Below are 17,068 nucleotides of genomic sequence, written 5' to 3' on the forward strand. Positions count from 1 at the left end.
GATGAGTCAGGAGGATTGGGGAGGAGCAATACAGGTAGGAGAGGAAAAATCAACGCAGGGCTGGAAGGCAACGCAGATCTGGTGGGCTGCAGAAATACCCAAGGGTCCACCACAGCTGGAGTGAAGAGGTGGTGAGGTCAGAAAAATAGGGGCCGGGGGGGGGGCAGTAGATAACACAGGGTCTCATAGCCATTGTAAGACTATTGAATGACATGTAAAGTGAAAAAGCCACTTGGAGTCAATAAGCCAGGACAAGTAAGTTTACCTGTCTTTGGAGACAGGGCCAACCTGTCCATTTCGTGCAGATGTGGGCAGCAGTAGAGTACACAGATTTTAGGCACACACCCAAAGATGTTTATCTTTATGGTTCATATTGGTCCATAACATGAAAAGACAGGCTCAGATTGTGACACATCCTGGCAACTGTGTCCGTGTGACAGCAGCACTCCTTGGATGGTGTGGCTGGGGAGATACATAGGTACAAGAGGGGAACGAGGGTTGCCTAATTTGCTGCTGTCTGAGATCATGTATGAAGTGCTACCTCCTCATTTCTCTTCAATGTGGTATTAAAATTCTTCCTCCTGGACATCTATAAGTGTTGGACCCAAGGTGGAAACCTTGGTCTAGCTGTATCAGGGGTCAGAAAACCATTAATCTATAGAATAAGATCAGGGTATTCATGGATCCAATAAAAAAAATAAAACCAGTCCCCAAAAACTCATAACCAATATATCACTGATGTCTGTGGAAGCTGAGTAAAGACTGGTGCTATTAGCACAGAGAGCCAGAGAAGAAAGCAGAGGACAGAAGGAGAGGAAACTCACAGAAACTCTAGCATGATGACCTACTTCCAGAAGAATGTTCCTTCAAGATCAAATCTGGGAACTTGTCAGGAAGTCATAGTAGAGAATAAAACAGACGCACAGCCCACACGAGGTTTAGAATCTAGAACCAGATATTTTATTTTATTTATTTATTTATTTTTAAAATTTTTTTTTCAACGTTTATTTATTTTTGGGACAGAGAGAGACAGAGCATGAACGGGGGAGGGGCAGAGAGAGAGGGAGACACAGAATCGGAAACAGGCTCCAGGCTCTGAGCCATCAGCCCAGAGCCTGACGCGGGGCTCGAACTCCCGGACCGCGAGATCGTGACCTGGCTGAAGTCGGACGCTTAACCGACTGCGCCACCCAGGCACCCCTAGAACCAGATATTTTAAATTGTGACTTATAAAGCCACCAAAACACAAGTGAAGTAAACTCCTATGGCTAAAACACATCTTCAGGCAAGTTACTGAATGTTTCTGGTCTTCAAACATTAAAAAGAAGGACAACTGATTCAAGGCCAAAGTGAATTTCAAGTGAGAATGGGTAGAAGAAAAGCACATTAAAACAAAACAAAACAAAACCCTTCCTTTTTCACAAGATGTCCATCAAGCTGAGTTGCTGAAAATCATGATTTTGCGTATTTGCCGATTTTAGTGTTTAATGACAGCTGAGGAACTACTGTCTTTATAGGGACACAAAGAGAAGGGACTAGATTTTCCTTTACAATGGAAATGCCATTAGATATTTTAAAATATCATCAACCTCAAATGAGCCACTCTGACAAGAATGATTGCTGTACAAACTGACAACAGAAGACGGAGCGACATTCCACATGCTGTGATTTTAAAAGGGGTAGTCAAAGAGACAGCACGAGAAGCATTTATTTCTGCCTCTTTCCAAAAGAAGTTTGAGACTGCTGGCAAAAATATAAGCAACACTACAAGACAGAAATGGATATGGAGAGCTCAAGGTGAAGGGGAAAAAAAAGCCAGGAGTAGAGTGTTACACAGGCGAGTCCCCTGCCAACTGCCAACATGGGATGTAAATCTGGCTCAGGACTACTACTAGGAACAGTAGTCAAAATTAAGAAGGAAATACAATAATTATGAAACTGAATGCTCACTAGAATAAAAGCAAGCCCAGGACTTAGGAGAAGTTCCCTTTGTCCCAGCCTGAGGGCCAGAAGGAACTTCCTCCTGGGGTCTTCCTAAGGGCTACTACCCCCTAGCAATGCTCGGTCAGAAGAGCACCTGGAGTCTGAAGATTCCCCAGTGCCTGTGTGCGATTCTGCAAGGGCAAATAGCTATGTGGTTCATGTACTGCTTACTCTCCCTGATGACTCTGTTGTATCTAGGGATAAAATACACACTCCCTGGAACAGTGACTATCAAGTTAGGCTCTTGAAGAGATGCTTTAGGAGTTCCACCAATTTTCCATTTGAATTTTATTATCTTAGCGCTGAAAAAAACCAAACAGGAAATGCAAGCAGATGTGCGGCACAACAACTTTAAAACACAGGTAACAGCCTTCACGTTAAGTCGCTCCAAATGGAGATGCTGGGTCAATGTGTCTCCTGCCATCTCTTTGTGTACATTTGAGCTTCTTCAAAATGAATCACTGATTAGGAAAGCTATAACTCTGCATTGGCATTCTGGAAACTCAAGTCTGCGCATGCCCATTCATATAAAATTATACAAGCAACCTACACACACATCACGCTCAAACAAATGACAGACCAAGAGCAGGTACAACTAGTTGGCATACACCCTCACCATGACCTAACAGCCAATTGTATAATAAAGCTGCCTACCATGTTGACTCAGGATGAAGTGACGTCACTACGACTGGTACTGACTCTAAGTTTTAGGTGCTCCTGGTTGGACTTTTCGGTCTATCATGATGCATTTGAATAGCTGTATTATTAGGGATTCAACATAGAAACAAAACATTTCTAGTTCTCTCTAGCTTCTGGATCAAATTAATTCAAGAGGGTACTGAGATAAAATGCACTATTAAGAAACTGTCACCTGTGCAACTGCTTATGGGTATAAATAAGCATTTTCCTGAATGCTATACAACTAAAATGGAACATAGAAATAAGTGAAGTATGTTAGGTTAACAGAATGCTGTTCTGCAACTGTCAACCGGAAGTCTCAATCTCAAATTTTTGAGTTCATCAAAACTGCCTCATTGTTTTCCCTGGTCAATTTTATAAACATTACAATTCTGTATTTACAAAATATATACTTTAAAAAAACCCCATTAGTTTGAAACATTTTTACTGTTAAAGATTTCATTTGACTAAGGGGCTTTCCTACTAAAGAAAAATGTCTAAACTTCCCTTGCTGGAGCAGTTCTATTACAGATGTGGAGATAGTGACCCATCAGTCCCTGGAGACTGGGTGAGGCCTATCACTCCAGAGGACAGACGAGCAGCCTCACCAATTGATGATATATTAATCTAATCTGACCTAATCCTAATAGAATTGAATACAAACATTACTCTTTTCTGTGTGTGCCATGATGAGGTTGGGAAGCTCGGTGATGCAAAAAAGAACTACAAATCCTTTAGGCAATCCTTCATAAATCTAATTTCTTCCAATAGCTTTTGACAAGAGCTGGCAGTGGAGAGGTTAAAGTTAACTTCTTTGGCAAGACAGTGAAGTACAGATATTTCCTACTCATGAGTATAAGGACAGAGTTGAAGGTAGAGTTTACATTCTCTCATGAAAAGAGGCAATCAGGATGGGTGGGTGTTTCAGGAGCCAATGGGATTTATCCTAGGACTGCCACCACCTAATTTTGACCCAAAGAAAGTCACTTAATCTTCTCTGAGCCTCAGTTTTCTCAATTTTAACATGAAGAGACTCAAACAGAGGCTCTTAACTGGGACTGAATATCAGAAATTTCTAGGAGTTGGCGGTAACATTAATACATGCCAGGGTATGTTCTGAGCAGTCCACATGCACTAACCCATTTAGTCCCCACACGAACCTGGTCTTAGTATCCTGATTTTGTACGTGAGGAAACTGGGGCACACAGAGGTTGAGAAATCTGCCTAAGGAAGTTGCAGAGCCAGGCGGAAGGCTCCAGAACCTGTGCTCTTCAGTATAATTGTACATTACACTGCCTCTCTCTATTTCTCCGAATCTATTTCTCCGAATCTTCTGACTCAGAATCTCCTGAAGAGCCTGGGCATGCAATTTTTAATTCTGGTGAGTACTCCTTGTTAACAGCCTTGACTAGAGGAGATGTAAAATTCTGTGATTCAGACTGGAGATTGATTAAATAAATAAATAAATAAATAAATAAATAAATAAATAAATTTTTTAATTGAATAAACGCTCATATTTTTTTGTCTCAATCTGACTCAAAATTAAATGGCCTTTAATAGCTAACTGCATTGTATCAAACAAAAAAAGATAATGAATAAAGGGACAGTAGGAAAAACTGAAGAAACAAAATGTTAGCTAGCCAGCTAAGCAGGAATGACTTACACAGGGCCATTTAAGTAGATGAGCTATTGGAGCAAAAGCTATGCCTATAAAGGGGCCATAACAATAATATTTTAATAATTTATGGCTTAGATTTGGGGGTGACGATGAAACATTTTGGAAAAACCCCTGGAAAGGATCTATGCTCCTATCCAAATGGGCTGGCAGCATAATTTGTTTCCAGGATCACAAATGATTGCCTCTTCGCTTCATCTTTAAAGAAACAGTCCTTATGTTATCAGAGACTGGCCTTTTTGCAAAGTTGGAAGTCTGAAACTATGCATGTAAATGTGGATACTCAAATGGTTTCTCATAAAGGTTCTCTCACATTTGACACCTAATAGAGGCAGGAAGAAGCTATGGCACAAAGAGAAAATAAAGCAGACAAGTGATGCCGGTCTCATAGGCAATTTAGAGAAGCTTAAACCTGGGCTAGCCAGGTCAGTGAGTACAAAGACAGCCAGGAGAAAAAGCCAATGTCCATTGGCAGAGCCATGAACTTGGTCAGGTTTGTTTGTGTTATGAGTGTACTTCCTCACTAATTCTAGATGCCCCATTTAAGGAAACTCAGCCTCTTCTCCTCCTACTCAGTCCACATCTCTCTTAAAAAATCTCATCTTTAAAGTCTCCAACATGAAACCACATGATCCTATCAAGGGCATGGCAAAGCACGTTATCAAACAAAAAGCAACCTTTTAAAAAGTTTAAGCCCCTAATACTCAACTAGAAAAATTTAAGAAAACAGTTACATGTTGCAGGAATATATAGACCTTATTGTTGACCATGAGGGCTGTATCAATTGAAAGTTTCTATTATACTCGATTCCACTGATGAATAAACATGTTTAATCACTAGTATCTCTTCTGCACTGAAGATTCACTAGTTTGGAACTGATGCACTATTTATTTCCATTTAATAACCACACCAAAAGCACACAAACTCATAAAGCAAATGGGCACTCAATCTGAAAAGCTTCCTGTGAGTGGATGAGAATTTCCAGGCAAGAATAAAAATAAGCTCTTTCTCCTGATCCCCTTATCTGCAATAGTACCAAACTCCCAGTTTCCTACACTCAAAATCTTACACTCAGCTTTGAATCATCTTCCTCCTTGGAGCCACTCCCAGTTTTACATTCCATCAAGGGCAAATCCTAAGGCGGCATGTATCCCCTACCTTCCCAGTGAGGTACAAGCCTTCCTCTGGCATTAAAATCCCCCACCGTACGGTCCTAGTGAAAAAAAAGGCAGGCAGCCAGGCTAGTTTTGGCTTTAAACCTGAGTTTGAGCTGCTCATTCCCACCCTGATCAAATGCCAAGCTTTTCCTGATGCCCCAAACCACATGCAGTCACTCCCTATTTTATAATTTCTGTAGCACTTTCTTCTCTCTCTCATGACACATCACATTCTGGCCCATATGATGTGTGAAGTTTATTTTCTATGTGAGACAAGAACCTCCTTGAGGGCCAGAAATATGCCTGGGGCACCATCTAGCAAAACCAAAAGCATGATGCTTAATAAATAATGGAATTTCCCACTCACTTCCAATTGTTTAATTTCTCCTCACAAGTGGCTTGGTCTTATGTTTGAAAGAGGTTTATACTTGTAGCAAAACTATAACACTATGTTGTGTCCATTATTATCTAAAACAATGTTGTTTGGATTTGTCAGACAGTGGTCCCTAAAAGAATGTTTCTTTCTGTACTTGCGCTAACCCCAGGCATCAAGCAGATGACAAATTACATACCTCCTCTGTGCTGTGTGATCTTGGGGGAGCTGCACACTCTCCAGCTAACCAGGAGCTGAGTTTTGTACAGCTAGCTACATTAAAACAGATTACTTCGTTAGATGTCAAGAAAAACGAATTTCTCCTCTAAAAACGAATTCCTCCACTATTCCTCCTCTGCCTTTACTTTGAACTTTGACCCTCTTGGCTATTCATGTGGACTTAAGGAAAGCTGATTTTTTTTTTGAACAAAATCTTACTACAACTATCACAGCTGTGTATCTCTTTTAGGGTTCTGGAGAAGGGAGCCCTTTTTGTAGCCTGTGGTAAACAGAGGAACATGGATGCTAAGGAAGGGAGGACAGAGATGATGAACTGGCCTTTAGAGCGTATCTGGGGAGGGAGGACACACAGAGGTTCAGAGGATGGGCTCTGGAGTGAGACTGAGTGCAAGCCATGGCTCCACCAAAATCCACTGTACTCCTGAGTCATAAGAGAAAGAACCCTCTTTCAACTTCATCTTTAAAACAAGAATACTACTACTGCTCAGAGAGTTGTTCTTACAATTAAATAATCAAACTACTTGGCGCAGTTACTGGCACACAGTAAGCACACATCTGATTAGCTGCTGGCATCATTCAGGTGTTTACACACTGTACAGGGTTTTTTTCATGGACATTTGTGGAATGAAGATGAGGAAAAGTGAAGAAAGAGGTTATAAATTTCTAAGATCCGTGGTAACCCAATAAAGAAATTCTAAGTCAAACGAAGCACAAATGCCAAATCAAGATTTTAGAGGCTTTTATTCCCAATGATACTATCGTCACTTTCATATAATGTTTAAACACCCCAGCCTACTGCTACAGAACACTAAGGTTCCTATAAAGGAACATGGAATGAACATAAAGCAAATTCCATCTGCTCACAGAGAGAAGGAGTGGTTGTTCTCTTAAAAATTATTGTGGTTATGGCCATTATCTTCAGTGCTGGCTTCCCAATTAGATGCTGCTAAAACTAATATTAAAATAGGTGTGCCGACAGCTTGTGCAGTATTTGGGCAATGCAGGGGAGAACGGCTTTTAATCATGTGTAGGAATAACAAAAAGAAATCCTAAAGAAAAATGTCAATTGACAATGAGGAGGATTGGTTAAATCTTTAAAGATTCATGCTTAACAAGCCAATGTTACACTGGAAATAAATTTGAAAACAGACATCACTGAGATTTTCTGCCGAAATATCAAACATATGCATACAGTAGGTACTTGGCAATAATTAGCATCTGCAATTTCATGTACTCACGACAATGAAACTGGAAGTCTCTTACCTATAGTTAGTTTTAATTTTGCTGCAGTGTGTATTTGAATCATGGAGGGGTTAGGCAGAGGGAAGTGAGTCATGTAGTCTATCACCCACAGTCCATATTTCAAGATTTTTGTTCTAATTGTGTAGCAGTAACTCTCGAGAAGGGATTAAATACTGTGTTAATTTCTGAACATTTTCCACCACCCAATAAAAACCAACTGATAGTTCTAATGATAAAAGTGAAGGGAGAGCTAAGAGAGGTCTAAGAAAGACATGGATCTCTACTAGAAAGTAGGTACCTGTGTGGAATTTTTTTTTATGCTGAAATTGTTTTTGTGAAATTCTGGGATTTCCAAGTCTTCAGACTATGTCTTGGTATGTCGAAGATCTACTGTGCATGCCAGAATTCTTTCATACCATGAAAGGAAATCAAACAGTTAACATGCTGAACAAGAAAACCAAGAGATGAATGAAGACAGAGATGATTCAGTTAAATACACTGTTGGTCTGAAACTCTCAAATCTGTTTTGACTGCTGTTTTTAGAAAAAAAGATCACAAATATGAAATTTGGCTCAGTCTCCAATACGTCGTGTTTTGCTGTTTGAGTACACAGAACCTTACGGGAATTTTGACCATAAAGAGAGACTTAGATTACAATTAGTAATGCAACATTTTGACTAAGTAATTTGGGATGCCTTTAAAAGGACGAGACAAAGTCTGAAAACTTCACATCTTAAATCACACTTTCCATCAAAATGCCCAAGTTCCTCAGCGTAAGTCCTCATTGAGTTATTCATTACGTGACATCCTACTACGCTAGCAATAATAGAAAAATGCCAAGTCCCTGAAACTATTGCTATTGGTATTTTATGTTTTAAGAATCTTTTAGGGGCGCCTGGGTGGCTCAGTCGGTTAAGCGGCCGACTTCGGCTCAGGTCATGATCTTGTGGGTCGTGAGTTCGAGCCCCGCGTCGGGCTCTGTGCTGACAGCTCAAGGCCTAAAGCCTGTTTCAGATTCTGTGTCTCCCTCTCTCTGACCCTCCCCCGTTAATGCTCTGTCTCTCTCTGTCTCAAAAATAAATAAACGTTAAAAAAAAAAAAGTTTAAAAAAAAGAATCTTCTAGACCAAGAAAGAACCCTTGAGAGGATAAAAATTAGCTGCTTTATAGCACAAAAACATTTAAAACTTAAAAGAAATTCTGTTATTCTGTTACAAATAAAATCTGTATATGGTCAAGAAGCTATACAATAGTAATAAAAACAAAAGTGGCATGCATTTTCTATGATTAACTTCAGAAAACTCGTCATAACTCAATTTCACTTTTTGGGAAGATTTTACTTTAAAAAGTGTGCCAGTGAATAAAGAAAAGGTTTTTTTGTTTGTCTGTTTTTAAAAAGACGCACTAAATGAGAGAACAAGTATTTTTCTACTGCTTTGTTTCTGTTGACTTTCCTTTTTCGTTCCTCATCTTTCAAAGGAACGAAAAATAAAAATTTGCTAGATAACAGTTTTCAGTACTCTTGTAAAATGCAGTTAAAAAAAATACTAAAAATTCAGATGGCTTTGGAATACAATACAGCTCAACGAATACAATACAGTTCAATAGGTCCAAATCTCAATTGTCTGAGATAGACAATACCAAACAAAAAATGATCTGTTCGTCTTTCATTCTCAGTGTGTGTGAGTTACATAAAACACCACCACAATCACTAAGACACTACTTCAACTTGCTTGGAAGACAACACTTAAAGAGTAAATTATACATTAAAGAGAGATCATCTCCTTGTATCAGCTTCTAATTTAGCCCTACATCAAGAGCTTTGCGTTTGGGAGACTCACACGCCTGACTTTAGAATGATGCTTAATGTAGGCAATAAAACCTTTGGTCTGGGTCTTTCATGTCTGTATAGCTATCGGAATATTCCAGTATAGAATCCATATGTGGAGACAGAGGGAGAGAGAGGTATAGAGAGGAAGAGAGAGGGAGAGACAGAGAGAGAGAGAGAGAGTGCACCGCGTGAGCGTTTCTTCTCTTAAAAAATGCAGTAACTCGGTATGTTCAGGCTTCTTGGACTGAGTCATTTGGGAATACCTGAATGACCTTGGATCACCTGGCTCAACAGTCTCTCCTCAATGTGGAAGTGAGAACCAGCTCTCTTTTGGATGGAATGATTTTTCCTACTTCATCACAGGATCATTGTTTTGAATTTAGGGTCCTTCTCATTTCATGTCATTTCTGTAAATTTCAGAAGATTTCATATTTACCTGGGATTTCAGGGTATTAGATCTAGCAGGCCCGTTGTTACTTTCAGAGTAAAGACCAAAGGTAACATTATTGGGTAAAAGTTGATTAATATTCATCACAGAATGAGTTGCTTTTAGTTTTTACCCTAAAAGTAACCTAATCATTCTGGATTAAAGGGATGATTACTCCATTTGTAGAGGAAAAACACTTTTAGCAGACAGATTTCTAAAAAAAAATCTAGAGTTACAGAGATAAAGATGTATAGGGAAATAACATAAAAGTTTCAAGTTGCCCATTTTCCTGATAGTTGCCCGAGTTTTTTTTCCTGTGCTTTTTCTCTCACTTAATACAACTCAAGTTTTCCCTTTATTCAGAGCTAAAAGCTTACAGTCATTTTTAATCATGCTCAAGTCCCGATATTCCTATCTCCTATGCAGTTCCGGTACCTTCTCCTCTTCTCATTTCCTACCACTGCCCTAAGTCAGGGTTGCATCATCTCTCACCTATAAGAGTCTCCTCCTACAAGCCAACCTTCCTACTTCTGGTAGAATTATAATTCTGAGAGAGGGAAAAAACAAAACAACTCACTGGATTATGCTTCTCTTCCATTACATGCACTTTGTAATTGAAGAATAAACACGAAACTTTTTAGCCTATTACTCAAGGTCTAACAATATGCCCCCAACCTGTACTTCCAGCCCCATTTTTGTCTTTACCCACACTCTCCACTCTGGTCACCAGAAGCCTTGCCAACTAGTAATTGTTGAATGACAGCTACACATTGTGCTCTTTTTTAAAAATTTTTTTAATGTTTTCTTTTTTATTTTGAGAGAGAGACAGAGCATGAGCAGGGGAGGGTTAGAGAGAGAGGGAGACAGAATCCGAAGCAGGCTTCAGGCTCTGAGCTGTCAGCACTGAGCCTGACGCGTGGCTCGAACTCACAGACGGTGAGATCATGACCTGAGCCGAAGTCGGAAGCTCAACCGAATGAGCCACCCAGGTGCCCCAGTGCTCTCTTAAACACCCAACTGCTGTCCCACCTCTTGGGCTCTTTCTGAGGCCTGGAGGACCTATTATTCCACGCTGCATGAAATCTTCCCTGTCCTTTAAAGTCGAGACGCCTTCTACCTGAAAGCAATCCCAATGCCCTGGCAGTAAGGTGAACAAAGCCTTCCTCTGACTTCTCACAGAACACCGCACTCATTACAACATTGACTTTGTTCTGTTTTCATTAGGGTTGGCTGTTTATGTCTACCTTTGTAGACCATCTTGCTTCTCTGTTTTGCCTTTGTAAAAGTTATATTTGAAAAAAAATACGGCAAACTTGCAGAAAACAGAAAACAAAGGGACGGGAAATAAAAAGTATTGGGTATTACAACCAGGGACATGGATGACATTAAAAAAAACATTTCCTTTTAATTAGTAACAGGCTATAATATTGTAAGTTAGACTTAATTTCACATTTACATTGAAATCATGTTTTATTGCACTTTGACATGCATTAGGTATCTATTGAAAGAAAGGACAAAAATAATGGCTGACCAAGATTGGTTTGGGAGTGAAAGAAAGGATACATAAGAGGAGTGGAAATATCTTTTGGTTTTTTGTTCATTTGTTCATTTTGTTTTTTTTTTAATAGTATATTTGCCTTTATTTGCAAGGCTGCTTTATCATTTTTTTAATGTTTGTTTATTTTTGAGGGAAAGAGCATGAGCAGGGGAGGGGCAGAGAGAGAAGGAGACACAGAATCTGAAGCAAACTCCAGGCTCCGAGCTGTCAGCACAGAACCCAAAGTGGGGTTTGAACCCACGAACCATGGGACCATGACCTAAGCCGAAATCTGATGCTTACCTGACTGAGCCATCCAGGCACCCCAATACCTCCTCTTTTGTTTTAGTATCAATAGACTCTTTTTCCTTCAAAATAAGTTGTGGATACACTGAGTTATCCAGACCTTTTCATGAGATGTCATACCACAGTAACCTCTAAGCTACCTAGCCACAGCCAACAGAGACTCACACATCTATTGCTGCTGCAAACCAGGAAGAACTATACCAAAGCTTACATACAAATACTGTTTCTAAATCTTAAAAAAAGATAGTTTGGACACAATGGAAAATTTTACATGCTATAGTCATTATTAAGTCAAGAAATAAATCATGAAACCGAAACCAGTCTTTTTTAAGTGCCAAAAAAAAAGAGCCTCAAGAAGGAGGCGGGCAGTTATGTTAACTATGTTAACATAACCCACTTCCCTGGCTTTTGCAGACTTCAGGATCAGAAAAGCTGTTTGTCGTTTTTTTTTTTCCACCCTTAGTTTTAAATGTAGGATTACATATAATTTAAGTTTATTCTACTAGTTAGGGTTGTGAGGAATAAAGACATGGGCATGAGGGAGACTAATATTTGTTCAATGACGACTGTGTTCTAGGCAGCAGACCAGCTCCATTCCTCAAATTACTTGATTTAATCCTAATCACAACTTCGTGATATAAGCCATATTTGACCCATTTTACTGGCTCCTAACTGAGAATTAGGTACTTGCCTACCACTGTGGTTGGGAACTCTAGGGTACCAAACACTTGCCATGCTGACCTCCATGATTTTATAACATAGGTGAGAAATCTATGAAGATGACACACTGGGGTACATGGCTGGCTCAGTTGGTAGAGCATGTGACTGTTGATCTCAGGGTCATATAAGTTCAAGTCCCATGTTGGGTAGAGAGTTTACTTACAAAAATAAATGAATAAAATCTTTAAAAAAAAGATACACTGTCAGCATCATATCTATCATAGATACACTGCTGAACAGTGGAACAGGCTCTTGGAGAAAAGAACAGTATAAAGATGGCTGACTATGAGAAGTGACACATAAAAGGAAATAAGGAGAGTTTAGTATGGTCCAAGCATGAAGGAGGCAGGATGGGCTTGGACTTAGCCTTGAAGAATCAAAAAAGGGAAACGGGGAGGCCCCTAAGGTGAGACAGCAGCAGGAGCAAATCATTCTCACTTGTCACAATGTGGGGGTGGGGGGGAGGGAAGAAAACATTTAATTCTTCTGGCAGTGAGAGGGAAGAAGAAAGGTCATAGAATCTGCAGGACTTGGTGACTGAAAGGGTAATGGGAAATAGTCACCACTGCTCCAAAGCTTCAAGTTGAGAAGAGTAAATTTAGAACTGTGATAGCTTGGAGAGGAAGGAGATAGTGTTGAATCTGAGGTGATAATATGAGAGTGGAAAATGTGTAGAAAATAGTGGCCTTACAAGAAGATGAGGCTATAGAAGAATGAGCCAAAAAGTAAAATCAAAAGGGCAAAAAGTTGACGAGAAGTGGACAAGGGTAGAAAAGAGCCAGAGAAGATAAGATAGATAGAAGATGCCGGTGCAGTTTCCTTTGAGAACGTGAAGGCAAAATGCAAAGGGTTAAGGTGGCAAGAAAGTGGAAGCGACAAGAGCCCTCAGCCCATCTGTCTCGAAAAATCACCTGAGAAGTCTGAATGAGAGAAATAAAATGGTAACAAAGTCAGGCAAAGTATTTGTTTGGCTGGATGTTAGAGAAGGGAGGGAATTAAGACCGTCTGAAGGTCACGGGGTAATAGATTAATCCCTTCTGTTACTCAGATCATTCCATTTCCTAAGCTTGCTTGTTAACTGTGCTGATGTACTTTCCGAGCAGATAACCTTTCAGAAACAGAAGCAAAGTTGCAGCAGCCTGCAATAGTCACGAGGCTCCAACCAGATTTCCTACACACCTGCCACAATTTAGAAGTTACCTGGTCTGCTTTTCTCATTTAATACTCCTGGAAAATGTATCTACTTTCAACCCCTATCGCCTTACCACTATGGCCAGGCACATCTCCACCTGGTTCTTGATGCAGATCTCCATCCGTAACCAGTTCCCTCCAGTCTGAGCCCTGTCCCGTGACCCTAACCATGTTGATCTATACTTTCCAGGGTCAGGAGTCTCTCTCTGACTAGGGTGAGGCTGCTTTCTTACTCTCGTTTCTTCTAAGATAGCATGTATATATTCGACTCCAAACATAGCTTTTTAAAAATATTTTTTGCTTTCCTCTCCTGTTCTCACAGCCCTTATATCATTCTTGTCTTAGACTTGTGCATTGTTTGTATGGAACTAGGTCACTACTACAAACATTCTTAGATATCTTTTCCCATCTTTCTGTTGGATAATACTCTAAAATAAGCCCCCCAAGTTACTTGTTTCAATTGTTGCCCCTCCTGCAGTTCATCCCTTAGGGTCAATTTATAAATATAGTGCTAAATTTTTAATTCTAAAACGTTTTTTCATTTTTAGACTTATGAATTTACACCCATCTTTTCTGAGAAGTTTTGATACCTACTTTCTAAAAAATCTCTAATTATGTCCACTGGGTTTTTTAGGCTGTGGATGAGTCACTTTTCCCATAGGATGAGTCACTTCCATGTCACCAACTAGTATTCTTTATTGGAAACAATTAAATCCAGAACAGGAATGCCCTTTTTTCTCTCTCTACATTCTAAGACACAAAATCGTCAGCAAGTCAAACTGGTACTTTTCAGAGGCTCTGTGGTAAATGGAATGAAGCTCTCAGCAGATACTGGCGTATGTATGTCTTGCCTCTGTATAAAACATACCAGGAGCACTACCATCAGAGTTCAGTATCAAACCAGGGGTTTTGCCGATAACAGGAAGGAGTGACAGTGGCAAATGTTTATCGCTGTTATTGATAATAGCGAAGAGAGTGAACCACATTAAGATAATTCACACACATTAAAGAGACCAAGAACAAAAAAAAGGAGTGAATTGTCTAGGAAAAGTGAGAAAATGATCTTCTACTGCACTTGGAATATGATTTGACTCAATTAAAAAAAATTACTGGCCTAATTTTTCAAGTACATACTTACTGTGCATAAAACATGGCATTCCTCTATTATTTTATGGTTATTTAACCTCTGTGTCCTTGATATTAAAACTCACCTTACATGATTCAAAACTAGCTGAGGAACTATTTGTCTTTTGAAGTCCTCTCTCCTCTTATACCTCAAGAACTGGAGGGCTAGCTTCATTCTTTTGTTTCCTCCAGTTATATTTTTAGCTCCTTAGACTTTATGGCGCTCTATCTACCTGTAATTATGCTGCAAAAGCATAAGAAGACGCCAGTAAAGATGAGCAGCAGACAAGATAGCAAAAGGCCTATTTGTGGTCTCGAACAGCTGCAATGGGGCAGGGCACGCCTGGCCAAGTTCCCTCTGACTCTGGCCAGGAATGACAAACCCCACGGGCTGGACTGGCCTTCGGAGGAGTCCCTAGCACAGGACATTATTTCATTATTTCACTGCCCCTAAAGCAAAGGGCTTCAGTCAAAGTCCAAGAAGGCTGATCAAAAGGGTAACCCAGGAAAGGCACAGGGAGGGTGCTGGGAGTGGTGGCCTTAGAGAAACCCTCCAGACCCTGAAGAACTACCACCCACCACCCCACCCTCCTCTCTAAAAACAAAACAAAGCAAAACCACCACCATCTCCTTATGGAAGGCCAGATGTTACTTTTAGTTCCAGTTTGGAAATACTGCTCAAGTTCTGAAACATTTTTTTTTTTCTTAAAATGATAAGTAATATATCTGTATTTTACCCAAGACAACAGAAATGAGATGCCATTAATCAGATGTTTAGAAATGGGAATGTTTTTCAGGGAACAGAAACCATTCTCAAGTGGACATTTTCTTCCGCAGTTATGTAAAACTCCTTTTTTGTAAGGGGACATTACTGTCTTTGGGTAAATAAAAGATGTTGTTTGTGTAGGCTTTTATAGCTCAAAGTGATTAGTCTTTACACAATGATCCCTGCACTCTGTATACTGCTTCTGGCTCCTTGATTTAAATTAGCGCTTTCTTACTTAGTGAGTTAACGTAATTTGCAGCAAAGCAACATATTTATATTCTGTTCATCGACCACATTAGCATATAATGCATATTTACTTCGGAACTTCATGCACACGAACACATTTCTTCACAAGACTCAGAAAGGGTGGCAGCGAGAAGAGAAATTGGAATTCTGGAAGCAAGAATTCCCAAAGAGAGATAAGGGTGAACAACCCAGACCACAAAGCGGCAGGTGCTAGTGAGAACACGCTATTATTTCCTGGCCAAAATTAACTCTTACACACGCTTAAGGTACAGTTAGATGGTAACTACCTTCCCGACAAACAGTAACAGCTGAAGTTTCTCTTGTTATGGGATAGACCGGCCTCCACAGATGCTTCCTCAAAAAATGAGCAGTCCTAAAAAGGATCCAGCCATACGTTTTGGAAAAAATTCTCATTTTACTTCTCATATGCCAACGAAGTCCAATTCTACTGCAAAGGTGTTCCAATTTATTTTGTTACACAGGCATTTTGCTGATGTTAATGCTGTGTCCAAAGACTTAGAACTTGAAAACTGTCATTTTGCCAATAAGGAGGATTTACACTTGTACTAAAACCTCTCCTTTAACACAATTGATGTCACTTTAGAATACGATAAAGGATAAAAGAAATATCTATCAGCTAAAAACAACCAAGAGTAACCGGTACTTACGGCTGACACAGCTTCACCAGGTCCTGGTCCGTGGTGTTGGGAGGCAGTCCCCGGATATAGAGGTTCGTTTTGCTTAGCTGGTCCCATCCTGAGTTGCTGCTACTGCTGCTGTTGTTATTACTGCTGGTGGTGCTGGGGCTGGGAGGGGCCATGGGGTGGGCTGGGACCAGAGACTGCTGAGAAACAAAGATGAGGAGTGTCAGAACACTAGCTGCAAGGTATTTAGCACCATTCAGAGGCTATAAGAGCTCCGCAACAGAATACACATACAGATCATCTTAAGCGACTTTAATATATATATATTTTAATTTACACCTTAAAAAGGTCTGTCCATTCTACAGAAAAAGCCCTCTCCTTCAACATGCAACGAATTGTAGAATTTTATTCAGTAGAATGTTCTCCATGTGTCCCTTGAATAGGACTAAATTTATGTAAGATTAACGTATTCACACATTTTAAGGAACACATCTACTGAGACTCTAAATTAACTTGCATGAAGTTATATGATAATAATCATTTTACTGTACCGTAATTTTCTAGTAATTCAGAAATCACTAGACTTTTGAAAAGGTTTTCAAATTCTGAATAACATTTGATTGAAAGTTGCCGATAATTTTATTAAGTCTCTTGGGGGAAAAAGATGACTCTTCGAGTGTAAGAAAGTTTGAGTTCAATCACAATGCTGAAATAAGGAAGCCTGCACCTCGTTCTAAGTCTGGCACACAGCTCCACTGAGACATTTGGATTAAGATTCACAGGCATGCTGCCTTTCGCTCTGGCTAAGCCTGTGAAATTTAACCCCTGTGAGAACGGTGTGGTAGCTGGAAACCTTCCCAAGTCGCGCAGCAAGGAACAGAACTTGGGTAAAGCCTGAACCTAGGGCTCAGTGTGGTTTCACAGTCAG

The 17,068-nt window shown here is 39.9% G+C and overlaps 1 protein-coding gene across 9 annotated transcripts in view; it reads right to left on the reverse strand.

Annotated features, from left to right (window-relative positions):
- RBMS1 (RNA binding motif single stranded interacting protein 1) overlaps positions 1-17,068 on the reverse strand; it is a 217,288-nt gene that overhangs the window by 75,380 nt on the left and 124,840 nt on the right. For 6 of the 9 annotated variants that reach the window (XM_027055648.2, XM_053215150.1, XM_027055653.2 and 3 more), the window contains exon 2: positions 16,165-16,340. In XM_027055648.2, the coding sequence (XP_026911449.1) occupies positions 16,165-16,340 (176 nt within the window). The remainder of the gene's footprint in view (positions 1-16,164; positions 16,341-17,068) is intronic. The other 3 variants (XM_027055649.2, XM_053215151.1, XM_027055652.2) reach the window with 1 other exon arrangement.

Source organism: Acinonyx jubatus, chromosome C1, assembly GCF_027475565.1.
Source record: "Acinonyx jubatus isolate Ajub_Pintada_27869175 chromosome C1, VMU_Ajub_asm_v1.0, whole genome shotgun sequence".
NCBI lineage: Eukaryota > Metazoa > Chordata > Mammalia > Carnivora > Felidae > Acinonyx > Acinonyx jubatus.